Below are 14899 nucleotides of genomic sequence, written 5' to 3'. Positions count from 1 at the left end.
CTTCAAAAAATCAACAACCGTTCACTCCCATTCTACCCCTTGGAAGCAAAATGATACGTGGTATTATAATTATAACTCTTGACTGGATTATTCTTCCAGAAGAAAACCATATTCAGTTAGGATACCTTGAGGGTGAGTAAAACATGGGGAAATTTTGATTTGGTAGTGAAATATCCCTTTAAGTAGCCTGAAGTGTCACATTATAGTCCAAAGCCTGATTTAACATTACAAGAGTCCAGGCTCAAATTCATGACATTGGTTATCTATTCATCCCACCAATGAATTATATTTTTGTCAAATTTTTCAGTACAATTATAAAAAATGATAAATCAGAAAACATTACTTAAGGAGCTACTGTAAATGAAAAGTATTGTTGTCTGATAAAAGTATCATGGTTTATCACAAGTTTATGCCTAAAACTTGTGGTAGGAATTTAGGAAAAGTAAACTTAATTTTGGTTTCAGCTTAAAGTTTATTTTTCTTACCTTATTAGCAAAAATTAATTTAATTTAGATGTGATTGACTTTTGTATTCGGAAAACAAGACTTATTTTTTTAAGTCATTTTGCTTCTCAAGTAAATATATCGCTGCTGTCCTTCTGAAACCTTGTATCTGCATATTTCGTGACTTTTATTTTTTTGCCATAAATCACTATTATTAGTCATCCTTTATGTTTGTCATTGGGTTTTGCAAATATCTAACCCATAAATAGTATTAAAAAGTGATGGTCAACTCTGAGAACACAGTATTTAATCATTTGAAAAGTAGTGTTTTTTCAATTTCCTGAACAGCAGTGAATTTGGACATCCAAGGTTTTGGAAGGACAGCGAGGATATCTTGATTTTAAATTTTCTGATATATGTCTTTGTCTTGTTTTTCAATATGTTTGGGCAGTGTTAGATTTGTGCCACACGTATTGCATGGAATGTTCAAGAAAACTCTGGGATTTTAGTCCCAACTGACCGCAGCATCTTCCCACAATGCAACTGGGTCACTTATGCAAACTCCAGACATGTCATTACATGTCTGGTTTTGGGCAGTGGTTTCTGTTTTCCTGGCACTCATCACGTCAGTGATGTGGAGAACTTTTTATAAGGATGCCTGGTGTACCTTTTCTCTCTTAAGCCTCCTTGTCATGCAGAGTTTTGAGGGAACCGATTTTAAGGCAGTGTCTGGGTTTTTATGCAGTCACCTCATTTGACAGCTCATCCAGCAGTGCCCAGTTCAAAATCCAAACACTTCTGTGTTTTACCTTTTTCTCCCCTTATGCAGGGCATGTATAATTCATTGTCAAGAGAAATCTGCTGGTTATTTTAATCATTCATATGTTAACCTATGGTGTAAGCTGAGTTTTTATTTTTCTAAGAATATTTCTCCCCCAAAAATCAATTCCACGCTTTGATTTCAAGTACAAAATCTCAATGTATGCCCTTATGCAGGGCATGTATAATTCATTGTCAAGAGAAATCTGCTGGTTATTTTAATCATTCATATGTTAACCTATGAATGTAAGCTGAGTTTTTATTTTTCTAAGAATATTTCTCCCCCAAAAATCAATTCCACGCTTTGATTTCAAGTACAAAATCTCAATGTACAATTTGTTATTCAGTGAAATGGTCTTGTTGTTGCATATCACTATACTGTATACTGTATGAATACATTTACTGCTGCCAAGCACATTCTAATATATGCCGTACACATCATGTATGTCAACGATTTATTTGAGTAATTGATTTTCCAGCATGTTAGAACAAGCTGTTCTCCTGCATCTCATGCTTCAAAATATCAATAAAAACCAACACCAGCCTTGCACACTATGGGAATATTCCTGTGATTTTGTTGATATTCTCACCACGTATAGACACCACACACAGTTACCCTCTTGCTCCCCCTGGTGGTTGTTTCTGTGATCAGCGGAATGGTTTAGATTTCCAGAGATGTCAGTCCCACCATAATCCATTCAACACATTGTGCATTGAGATTAATTTCCTGTAAGTACACAGAACAAAGCCATTTAGTGTGCTAATATTCAGGATGTAGTCTAGAGTTTAAAGTATGAGTGATGTGAGATCTTGGTACTGGCTTTTACTTTTTGACTTTAGTTGTTTTATTTGCATTTTATGTGATTTATGTTTCACATTGTGATTTTGGTTTGCATTTCAACTGAAATTTTTAGGTTATACTTAGATGAGTAAGTGTCTCTTATACACTAATGATCATTGTGTTATCTTTATCAAATATTTTATTGTTCATAGTTTGATGAGATGTTTTACATATTTCATTCATTTTCATTTTATAATTTGTTCATTGTAATTTAATTAGTTCTAACAATATTAGAGATAACGAGTCAGTGAATAGCTCACCCAGAAATGTAAATTCTGTCATCATTTATTCACCCTCGTGTCATTCAAAAGGTGTATGACTTATTTGACTATTAAAGAAGATATTTTGAGAAAGTCAATGGGGCCCAGTGTTGTTTGGTTACCAGCGTTCTTCAAAATATCTTTTGTGTTCTGCGCTTGAAAGTAAGTCATACAGGATGGAACATAAAGGTAAATAAGTTAACCAAGTTAGTCTTCTATATTAAAAAAGAAGCTAAAGAATTGCTGGCATTTCAATTATCAATTTAAGTGTTGCATATGCTCCCTAGATGGGATTTTAACTTTCATTTGTACACTAAGGATACAGGTTTTATTATACAGCCTTATAATAATCTTAAGAGTTATTATTGCATTATATTACAGCAGCCTCCCAAAGCCTTCATTATATAAATATCAGTTTTCTTCTGCGAAGTGGCTGCGAAAACACTTCCCATATGTGTTAATCCAAATTTTAATACACATGAAGTATTTAAAGTATCACGGCTGAATAGTTCCCCAGGATTTGAGATCCCCATGAGATGTGCTTACACAGTGCTTGCTGTGTCTGTCCAGAACTAATGCACAAACCTGAAATATTACATAAAAACTGCAAAGTTTTCTCTGCTTTTTACTGTGAAAAATGATTGACATCTTATTTCTCTTGCTCATACCTTGGGGGTTAGAACAAATTTGTTTGTGCTTCAGACATGAGTGATTCATCAAATTGTGCTGCGTGATGAGGAGAAATGTGCTATTGCTTATTTAAGTGATAAACATTTTCCTTGCAGATGTTAGAATAGGTGAAAAGTCTCATAGATGAGATTCGGTTGACTGTTCCAGTTAGCACCCAGGGTAGGGTTGCACCAGCCAGTCGTAAGTTCTTTCTTAAATGTGAACGTAAAGTCCACACGGAGGCGTGCTAGGATGGTTCTTGTTAGAGCCGTCAAAAATTAAATGTCATCACATAATGTTCTCTATTTTAAATGGTAAGTGACTGTAAATGTCAGAATTATCATGTGTAAATCATTGAAGAATGTCGAGTGAAACAAGAGCTTAGTCAGTTAGTTCAGTGATTCTGCTATTTTATTCCTACAGTTAAGGTCTTTGCACATACAGTCCGAAATTTTCGTATGCGTTTTTTTCGTATTTGGCGCTCGTTTGTACAGTGTCTCTTTATTGTCAAAACGCCTCTCAAAATGCTTGCTACGGATGCGACAAATGCAGAAAATCGAACACAGTCCGAATCTTTTTATGACGGACGAAAATATCGGAGGCAGTGTGTAAATGTGATTGACACAACGCGAGGTCGCATTTTTTTTTTTTTAACGTGCGGAAATTTCGGACGCAAATTTTGGACTCAATGTGCAATGGCTTTTACTCCTGACAGGAGGCTTCCGTAAATATTTAGTTTATACGTATCATTACGCTTCAACTTAAGTTGAATGGTGTAACTCAAAAATATTTAGTAGTGCGTAAGTTGTCCCCGTTTAAGTCAGCTGGTGCAACCGGCCCCAGGTCACCTAGCAACATCATAGCAACATGCTAACAACCGATCAGGGCACCTTGGCAACCAGTGTTGGGTGTAACTAGTTACTAATTAATTAGTTACTGTAATTTAATTACTTTTCCCTTGAAAAAGTAAAGAAAGGGATTACTCTTATTTTTCGGTAATTTAATTACAGTTACTTTTGATGTAATTAAACTAAATACTTTGTGTATTATATGTGTGTAATAGTGGAATTGACATCAAAATTCAAAGTCTAACTTTAAAATCTGTGCTTTAATGTATAATTCTCACATTTGTAATACTTTGGTCAGTAAATAAGTGTACTTTATGTAGTTTCATATTATTTATTTGAATGAATTAAAAGAGCTCTTTCGTGCCTATCCTTGAATCACTTAACTAATCAAGGTTGATGTAGGATATAGAAAGTAATTAGTAATAAGTAACTAAATACTTTTTGGAGAGAGTAATTTTTACAGTAATCTAATTACACTATTGAATATGTAATTAGTAACTAGTAATCAATTACTTTTTCAGAGTAACTTACCCAACACTGTTGGCAACCACCCAGAGCACCCTATAGCATCATGGTCGTACTTACATTTTCTCAAGAAAATGTAAATATCTTGTTTATGTTTGTTGACTTTTATTGTGCTTTTAAAACTATCTATATACTTGTCATAAGTGTCTCTGCTTTCACATTCTGTGTTGTGATTAAAACCATTTTAATTTGCTTGGTTTTTCGTTTCTCTGCACAGTTTGTTCTAACCTTTGACTTCTTTTTCTCATAGTTACATTGTGTCTGTATTTTGTTTTGTATCTTTCATGCAACCAAATTCCTTTCAACCAATCATGCGCGTGCATATGATGTGACTGTGTCATGTGGCTTGCATGGTGCTGGTGATGTCATCTACACTGATGAGCAGAAGGTAAACACTCAGACCCCCTCTCATGTTTAGGATTAACCCTCCTCTTGGGATCAGGGATCCCTCCCTAACCACCCCTTACATCTCACTCCTGTCACATGTCTAGCATTGAATTCCTTCAGACAGGTCATGTAAATTCATCTATTCCCAATTTTTAACGGAGAACGTTACCCTTGAGCGACAACTGCGCATCGGCTGCATGTATTATCTTATGTGGTGAATGTGGAAACAGAAAACAGTTGATGCAGTGTCCTGCCAACCATGGTAATGACATCAAACGCTCTCGAGCTGAAAAACATTTCCCCAGAGCGATCGCTGCGTTCAAGAGTCTCACTCTTATGTTCAGTCCAAACATTTCGACAAGCAGCGGTTTTACAGACGTTCTACACCAACGTTTCTTTCATCCTGCGCTGCTCTGGATATGCTGCCACCGGTGCACAATTATATTCAAATTAGGAGACCTGGAAAAGCGTTACAGTAGATGCTGCGAGTGGTTGATCTCAATGCTGTTCGTTCTCCGGTTATGAGCATGTTAACTTTTCACATTGTCCATATTAACATTGAACTCTAAGTGGGACTCCTCCACTTCACAGAACCGTACTTTGATGTTCTTGTTGTGTTTTTTGTGCATGTATATAAATATATGAATTTCTATTTAGAAAGTTCGGAAATATTCCGAATTTCATTAATTTCATAAATGTTTTCTATTTGCATACATTGAGTGACTGTAGATTTTCAGATGTTTTCATGATGGAGCATGTTGAAACTAGGGGTGTCACAATATACTGGTATTGACAATAAGCGTGATATCAATGTTGTGTTATTACTACATATAGCCTATAGACATTTCATCAGACGCACACGCCTGGCCTGAAGTTAACTTTCGGGTTGTGTTTGGTTCAAATATAACAATTTTATATTTAATTTATTTTCATATTTATTTATAATAATATTTTATTGGATATTAATTGTATTAAATTAAAACTACCCAACAGTTATTGATTCTTTGCGGAGGTCTACCGGAAGTTAAGTTTGGGCCACATAACGTTAGTTTATGTTGTTGCTGTTGAAACTGTCTAAAATTGTAAAAAGAAATTTGGTTTAAAATTTTGACAATTGCGTCCCAGACTTCCTACCCTTAGATTTTGAGTGTGATTCATTGGCCAATAAAAGCGAAAAACTCAAAACACAAAATTAAAGATGAATTAGATGCATAACATTATTTATTTATTTCCATTAGATATTCTGATGATATCGTGTTTTCTAAATACTCTGGCCACCCCCAGCTAGCCTAGCACACGTACGTCTGCTGGAGATCTGGAAAACATCTGCTGTGTAAAAACATCTGCTAAACATCTTGAGGCTAAAATACACTACAAGACTCAGATTTTGCCCAGATTTTCAGTCTGGACTTGTTGCAGAAAGTCTGTGCCAGTCTGCAGATTTGATCAGTTAGTGAGTTTCTATCTGGAACTTTCAAAAAGTCTGCAAGTGTATGATGTCTAGTTAAAAAAATCTGTTCAGATTTTAAAAGTCTTGTAGTGTATTCCAGCCATTAGAAAGATGTATGCAGTTTTACATACACTTTAAATCATAAACATCTTACAGATGTCTTCTAGATGTCTATGACATCTGACAGCAGACATCTTAGAGACGTATTGCAGATGCGCAAACTATGTATTGTAGATATCTTCCAGATGTAAATAGACGTCTGCCAGATATAGTGTGCTATCAGGAGTGGACAATGACCGTGTAGTGAAAATCTGATATCGTGACAGTCCTGATTGAAACATCAGCCCAAAGGCTTCAGGACATTCACTTAATTATTGCATATTCACTTTAGCGTGTGGCATTTCACAAGAACGGTACTTGCCCAGTGAAAATTTCTATCATCACAAAATTATTGAGCATGTTTACATGTTGCTCGATTTGCATAATTCCTTTAGTGAGTTAGTCAGTAGCGAATCCCCTCCAGAATGTTTAAATCTCATTGCAATTAAGCTAATAAACATGCTTCAAGTCAATTTGTAAACACCTGAAAATTGAATTTTATGTTTTCTCCCTCATGCGCGCCATCATTACATTCACGGTATCCAGTAGGGACAGATGGTCCAGGGTGGAATGACTCGATGCTGTGCTACACTTCTTAACTTTTATCGTTGAAGAGATAAATGTTTATTGACGACGTTTGAAACTGTCATTCGAGCAGAATCTCTGCTGATTGTTTGGGAAGGCTGCTGGTTTCACTTTCGCGCCGTCGTAAGACGTTAAGATCGATTAGCGTTTTAAAACATCTCCTTAATTCTTTCAGTCTCGGTGTGTTGTTTCAGAAAACGTGACTGATTTAATGGATACCTTTTAAATAAGCCTCGTGCAGTGCAGACGTAAAGCTACTGATGTATTGATATTATCGATCATTGCGCTAATGCGAAGAGTGTTGCGAATGATTGATATGAAGCTTAAATGGGAAGCCATTTCAAACTACAGTAAGAACAAAACACATTCGCTTTTGTAAGCCTGGACAGCGAGATAATGCGAGTTAGGTGAAGGAAAGTGTCCGTTCGCTCGTACAAGTGTCGCTAATTACTGTGTTAATAAGAGTAAAATGCCTTAATTTTTCAATCCGCCGCGTTCACGTGTAGCATCTCCCGGCAACGTTGTTACATGTCACTCGCAACATCAGCCTAATGTAGCGAATCAAACTAGCATTCATTGGTCATTAAAATGAAATGGCTCGTGATGGCCCGTGAAGGAGAGGCCTCGGCGCACAGCACCAGAGGAATATTCCCAATTCACACTGCGGTGATGTACGCAAGTGCTCTGTAGGGATGTCTGCAGTACAGCGTGACCTCCAGATACTGTATAAGCCCTCCTCATCTGAACAGGCCCAACCAAATAGAATGTGACACATTTTTCTATTACTTGCCTAAATGGAATCATGGTTGAGGATGGGATTTAGAAAAGAAACATCTTTATATACATTAGTTTGGGTTTTTCCATGACAGATGCCAGTATTGATGCCATATGTACAGACCATATATTCTAATATATACACAATACAGTTTGGCTAAACAATGGAGATAGGAGTTTTGCGGACAACACAACATGATACCAGTAATCTGTGTGGTTTTCTTTTCTTGTCTTGCTTTGCTCTTCCTCAGTGCACACATTTAAAGGAATAGTTCACCCCAAAATGAGAATTCTGTCATCATTTAGTACTCACCCTAAAGTTGTTCCAAATCTGATTCAATTTCTTTGTTCTGATGAACACAGAGAAAGATATTTGGAAGAATGCTTGTAACCAAACAGTTCTTGGCCACCATTGACTACCATAGGAAAAATGTCTTGAAGATATTTTGAAGAATGTAGGAAAGCAAACAGTTCTGGTGCACTTTTAACTACCATTGTCAATTTTCCTACTATGGTAGTCAGTGGTGGCCAAGAACTACGGGACAACTTAAGGGTGTGTTATTAATGACAGTATTTTTGTTTTTGGGTGAACTGTCCCTTTAAGGCATAGTGGATTTTCTCATGCCTTTGTATGTGGATTGTTGTTGCAGGAGAACCTAGTCCTCCTAAACTAGAGAGCAAGCTGCAGCCCAAAGGCAATTCTGTGAAGGTGAACTTGATCAAACAAGATGACGGAGGCTCACCCATAACTCATTACTTGATTAGATACAAAGCTGTAAGTGTCCAAACACAAATTTTACAACTTTTACATTACAACTAGTTGTATTTTATTTTAACAAGATAACATCTGAGACCCAGCAATTTAATGTCCATTTTGTCTTTTTCTTTTTACATGAAAATGCAAGTGTTGATATCCTATGGGCATTGGAACAAATATAGCATTACAAAAGATAACAAAAAAACTAATAACCAACATATTTAATATGTTTTTAATATATTCATTGTAACGTTTCCTTTAATCACAGCCCTTAATTTAACTATTAAACCCCTTTTTGTTGGGTCTCAGAAGGTTAACAATGTTACAACATCATTCTTGAATGAAGCTTTTCTGAAAGACTAAAGTGTCTGTGCACTTTTAAAATGTCTTTTTATAGATATATAAATACAGTATGTTTTACTTATATGTTATATAACTATAATGTTTTAAACAAAGATGGCAATGGAGAATCAAAACTAAGAACTTAAAGTGCGAAATAAAATTAAATCAATTCATTCAGTAGTTGTTATGTTAAAATAACAAGTATTGTAGGAGTGTGAAGTGTTTTAAACAAGTTTGTTCGGTGAAGTCCACGGGGCATAAAGTGCCCATAGTTGAATAAACATCTTTAAGCATTCGGCCGAACGCAACAGGACATTTCGTGGGTGATTGTGGCTTGTTTATGATCTGTCCACAGAGCGAAGACACAGAATGGGAGCCCGAGATCCGCGTGCCTTACGTGAGCAAATATGTGATGTTGAATAGGCTGAAGTGGAACACGAAATATGAGGTGGTCGTGGTGGCAGAGAACCAGCAGGGCAAGTCCAAGCCCGGTACCCTGACCATCATAACCCCGACAGAGCCTGCAGCTACCACAGGTGACCACCAAACATATCTATCTCTCTCTCTCTCCCTTGCTCGCTTGCTCGCTCTCACACGACTCAAGCACACTGATTTTAACAGCTGACTCAGAGCTGCAATAACACCAAACATGCGAATGCAGTGTGGGCCATCACTTACGCTGCATGATAAACAGTGAGTCATGCTACATGGCAGATCACGAAATACGTGGACAAACATTTTGCTCATTGATGCTAGCATCATATTTCTAGAACTTAAGAATTGTGTTCATGTTCACAGAACAAACAACAGCATATGGGTATTGGGTATCAAGCATGAGTGGAAAATGACACTTTTCATATTTAGGTGTACTGTTCCTTTAAGACGCGATTGACATATTTCATGAAATGCAAAAATCGTGCATTGAGCTGCATAAGATGGGACAAACCTCACGCATTCACATGTCAATCCATTGGTCCTCATTGCACACGTGACCAGACCTCAACATCAGCCATCCCTTTCTTTCTTACCAAAAACCCCACTTCCTGTTCATGAACCCCATCTAGCATGTGGCGGTAGCTCAGAAGTGGGTTTTTATGGTCTGGTCAGGAATGCCAAAGGCCGCAGCTGAGCTTTACTGCTTCACTTGCAATGTAACAAGCATCTGGAGCGTTTTAATGCAGAGAGATTTTTTCTCTAGCCTTGTCTGGCTTTCCCATTCATTAACGCTGCGAGGCGGCCCTGTGGACGTAGGAGGGCTGAATCGTCGTTCTCTTTGGCACAGTAGGCTGTGAATGGCCCACATCCAAAGGCTGTTTGTCTCAATCACACCTCGGAGTACAGAGGCGCGCTCCTCGCAGCATGCCAATGAGACCCTAGAGTAAAACTTTACTGAAGACTGTATTATTTACATGCGTTCAGTGCTTATGGTCGCTGTCCTTCGGATGTTCAAATTCACTGTTTTTAAGGAAATGGAAGAAACACTGTACTTTTTAAATGATAAAATACTTTTGTTTTAAGTACTTTTAATTGGTTAGATGGGGAAACATTACAAGTATTCGCATTTCTCGCTGGTGGATCGTAACCAGGTTGTACGTACTGCTTCAAAATGCCAAAACAAGAAACAGGAGCAAGAGACAAAAAACAGAGAGTAGACAATTTATTGAAAACGTCATTTAAACTCAAACAGGCTGTTCATCAGCAAAAAATAGAATTAATAATAATAATAACAATGGTGTAAATAGAACATTATTTGCTATGACTATTATTAATAAAATAAAGAAATAATAAAAAAACAAGATCATTTCACAAAAACACAACTTCATCTAAGCAAATCAAAATTATATCAAATGATATCTAATAATTTTGTCTAATGCATAGCTTTAATAATGATTCAGAGTTTGAGCTGTTAGGTAAGATTTTGTGGGGAATGTGATTGCATGAGGTGAAGTCAAATGATGTCAACCTTTAAAAGTGCGTAAAGTTACCTGCAGTTTAATGTTTTAAACAAAGATGGCAATGGAGAATCAAAAGTTACGGATTGCATTTAAACAAGAACAAACTAACCCAATACATCTTCAGAATCAGAATCAGAAGGAGCTTTATTACCAAGTATGTTCACACACACACACGGAATTTGACTTGGCGACAGGAGCTTAGTGCAGAAGAAAGTGTACACATGGTGCAAACAAAGTGCAAATATACATTAAGATAGAAAAAAAAGAGAATTAAATAAAAACAATAATGCAATATATACAAAAAGTGACAAAATATAGACAAAAAAACCCACATAATTGTTTAAATGAGTGTGCAGATGTGTTATTTACAGGTTTAACCTATTGTTTCTTACAATGTACAGTTCCAGATGCTATGTGCAATGTGCAAGTGTGAAATTTACAAGTGTGCAGTGTGATGGACATTCTTTAAACATTGTTAAAATGTTTACATTGTTAAAGTCATGTTGTTTAAACATTGATAAGGCTATTTTTTAAGAATTTACACCTTTTACCATGGATATCAATGCAGATAATCTGAGATTGTGTTTAAAAGTTCTATGTGTGAAATTTAGCAGCATCTAGCAGTGAGGTTGTGAATTACAACCAATGGCTCACTCCACCCCTCCCCCTCCCTTTCGAAGCACTACGGCAGCTGACACAGGACTAAGATGTTGTCACGTTTTTTGCTTCTTTGCCAAAAGAGATAACTTATTTACGAAACACGTTCTGAAGAGCAGTTTGTCTGTTTAGGGCTACTGTAGAAACAACATGGTGAAGTCCATGTTAGGGGACCCGCGGTGTATGTAGATAGAAATAGCTAATTTTAAGGTCATAAAAACATAACGCTTCATTATGTAGGGTCTTTATACACCTCTGAAGACATAGTTGAAGTCTTTTAAAAACATTTCTTTAGTTGAAAAGTCATACTGTGAAGTCAATGTATTCCTAATTTGCCTATATGCATTACTATATTGCCCATTGGTATAGGCCTACTCTCTCTGTGGGTTAAGTGACTCTACATTATAAAGTGAAGTGCTAGTTCAGCGTTTTTTACGTAATCGTGCGTATCATTTTCCTGTTAAAATGCTCCAGCACTGAAAAAACTACTCCCACTGACCCATCAAAACAACTTTTGCATGCTTTGCTTTATTAACTGTGTCATTGTGAGGAAATGGTGCCGTTAATGCTAGATCTTTTCAGAAATTTGTTTTATTTATTATTTCGTTTATTTATTTATTTAGTCATATTTTCTCACTGCCATGGATACTGGAGACCACAGCAGGGGATCTGTGTCTATAAAATGTTTTGTGTCAACCCTGTTACACTCAAAAGGTTTTGGAGTTCAGTGTTACAGGGTTGAAGATCTCTACATAAACTTTATCCCATCGTGGGTTTTGGAGCGACACTTTTTGGGCTAACGATCTCTTTTAATGATGTTAATAATAAAGTCACAGTCACATGGCACGGTTTCCTGAGAATGAACCTAATACTGGCACACATCTCTCTTGCCCTTAGCTTGTGCTCTCATTCATATTTAATTTCCTTTTAAATCTCACTTTACTTTTTCATTTGGAATCTTTGTTCCCGTGTTTGACGTATTTTTCTGCCTGTTTTTTCTCTCTCTTTCCATTTCCCTCTTTCCTTGTCCCGTCGTTGTTCCCGGGCTTGGACATGGACGGATCATCGCATGCACGCATATCGCTCTGGTGCCAATACTTTTCCTTTTTCCCTGTATTTATGTTTTTATGATTATGTAAATGTTTGTATTTGTGCCTGTGATCTTGTGTCTGTGTTTGCAGTCACTCTGAGTGGTTCCTCAGTGTCGTACACACTGCCGTCTCTCCTGCTCTCTCCGTTATTGCTGCTTTTGCTTTGATAGAGTAGAGGAATGTTTTCTCCTCATGTTGAGGATCTCCTGCATGATGTTTCTGTATCTAATAATCCATGTGCTGGGAACACAGAGCCTCTTAGACGAAGTAATGCAGAATACGACTAAAGAAAATAAAACACTTCAGTTTCAGATGACCAAATGCTTTTTATTTAACAACATTTTTAAACGTAACACTGTTTACTGTGAACCGCTCAGTTACTGTATTTAATGAAATGAAAGAATGGAAAACATATTAAGTTAAAGCACAGGGAATGTCTCGTCTATAAATAGCTGTTTGTTTTATTTGCATATTTGTAACAAAAACTGTGCAAATGAAGACCTTTGGGAAGCAGCTTTGTAACAGACCTTTCAGATGTTATTTTATTACTTGAAATACTTTTTTGAGGCTTATACATGAATCACTTATTGTAATGATCGGAAACATTGTATAATAGTCACAGCTAGGGCTATTCTTCACACGTGGCATTATTAAAATCTTTTTGTTTTACATAAAGTGAGTTTCTTTTCTTTGTATGTAATGTTAAATACACTTATGTACTATACTGTACATTTGAGTTCTAAAAGGATGTGAACTAGAGAGTAAATCTAAAAGGTGGGCTTTGTGTTTTTTTGGTTCATGTACGTTGTTTATTTGGAACCCGTATCACTATGTTATGTTGATTGTATTTTTTAGGGCTGTCAAAACAATTAATCACATCCAGAATAAAAGTTTGTGTTTACATAATTTATGTCTGTTTACTGTGCATATTAATTTTGTATTCATAAAAACATATACATACATGTATATGTTTAAGAAAAATTGTAAATAATATTGTTAAATATAAATAAATAATGTATGTGTATGTGTTTATTAGTACAGAGACTAATATTATATGTAAACACAAACTTTTATTCTGGATGCGATTAATCACGATTAATCGTTTGACAGGCCTAATTTTTTTCCAAATATATTTTTGCTGTGTCATAAAATTTTATTAAATGCCCTTCATTTTGTCATTCCTATTTCCCCTTATGATGCTGTGTCACACATACTGAACTGTAATGTTCAAAATAGTAAATATCCACACACTGGCTCCAAAATTGTATTGGATATCTGCTATGTTTTGACCTCAAGGTTATCATCGGGCATGTTTCTTTCTTTTTCTGCTTGTTTAAGATCTAGTGCTCGAAACATTTCATTTAAGTTTTATTGAACTGCAGAGTATTAATATCAGTGTGCAGCAATGTGTCCTCCATCCAGTTTGTGTTAGATTTGCACACTTTTTCATATAACCTAACCTGTCGTGGCCAAATATATTTGGATTTGTTGAAAATAAACCAGACGGGCCATTGGGTTCACATTGCATGTTATAAGCTATGGAGGACCAAGCGTGCCGATTAGCAATAAAACGAAGAATCAATTGATCAATTAAATAATTAAAACATAAAAATGTTAACAAATAAATAACTTTTCAAATTGAGAAATTAATAGACTTATTTAAAATGGTTTATTTAATTTGTGTTTTAAAATGTAGTTTAATTGAACAATAAAACGTTAAATAAAAAAATAATTTTAAATGTATAAATAAATATATACATTTAAAACTGTTTATTTAATTCATGGTTTAAAACGTAAAAAAATAAAAAGTTTTATTGTGCACATTTTAAATGCACATTTTAAATCGCTTTTTAAAAAAGCATTTGTCAAATGCTTTTCTCTCTCTATTTGCCAATTGCTTTTCTTTTTTGTTTTGCCGAATGCTTTTCTTTATCCATTTGTCAATCGAGTCAAAAAATGCCATTGGACAGTACACACGTGGGGGCAACCAATCAGCTTTCGGCCCAGGTTTAGGATACACCCCTTCTCCCACATGTCATACGAACATAGTTGCCAAGTCCGCTTAAAATACGCGACCTTGGGTTTTTTTTTCTGTCAAGTCGCGTTAAAAAATCACTTGTCGCGTGTTGCGGGTTTTGGAGCTTATTTAAAAAAATATGGTTGCTTGTTCTGAACCTGACAAGCAACTTTGTTTCTTTACATCTATGGTCGCTGTTTTGTTCAATCCATTAACACTGTCTGCTCGAAGGTAGGCTTTTTGTACTACATGCGGCAGAGCATAACTTCACAGCACTGCGAGAGCTATTTGAAAGCATACAGAGACGTCTACTGTCGAATCACTCTCGCGGTACTATGATGTCACGCGCCGATTGGTCTGCGCGGCGCCGCAGGAGGTCA

At 36.1% G+C, this 14899-nt stretch overlaps 1 protein-coding gene across 5 annotated transcripts in view; it reads left to right on the top strand.

Moving 5' to 3' along the window:
• Positions 1-14899, top strand: part of ncam1b (neural cell adhesion molecule 1b) — an 82314-nt gene that overhangs the window by 57793 nt on the left and 9622 nt on the right. For 4 of the 5 annotated variants that reach the window (XM_057350444.1, XM_057350443.1, XM_057350445.1 and 1 more), the window contains 2 exons: positions 8351-8475; positions 9155-9335. In XM_057350444.1, coding sequence (XP_057206427.1) covers positions 8351-8475; positions 9155-9335 — 306 coding nt within the window. Of the gene's footprint in view, positions 1-8350; positions 8476-9154; positions 9336-12592; positions 13178-14899 lie in introns of those variants that run through there. The other variant, XM_057350447.1, reaches the window with a different exon arrangement.

The sequence above is a fragment of the Triplophysa rosa genome, linkage group LG14 (genome assembly GCF_024868665.1).
Source record: "Triplophysa rosa linkage group LG14, Trosa_1v2, whole genome shotgun sequence".
Classification (NCBI taxonomy): domain Eukaryota; kingdom Metazoa; phylum Chordata; class Actinopteri; order Cypriniformes; family Nemacheilidae; genus Triplophysa; species Triplophysa rosa.
This window is presented reverse-complemented; position numbering and strand designations above follow the sequence as displayed.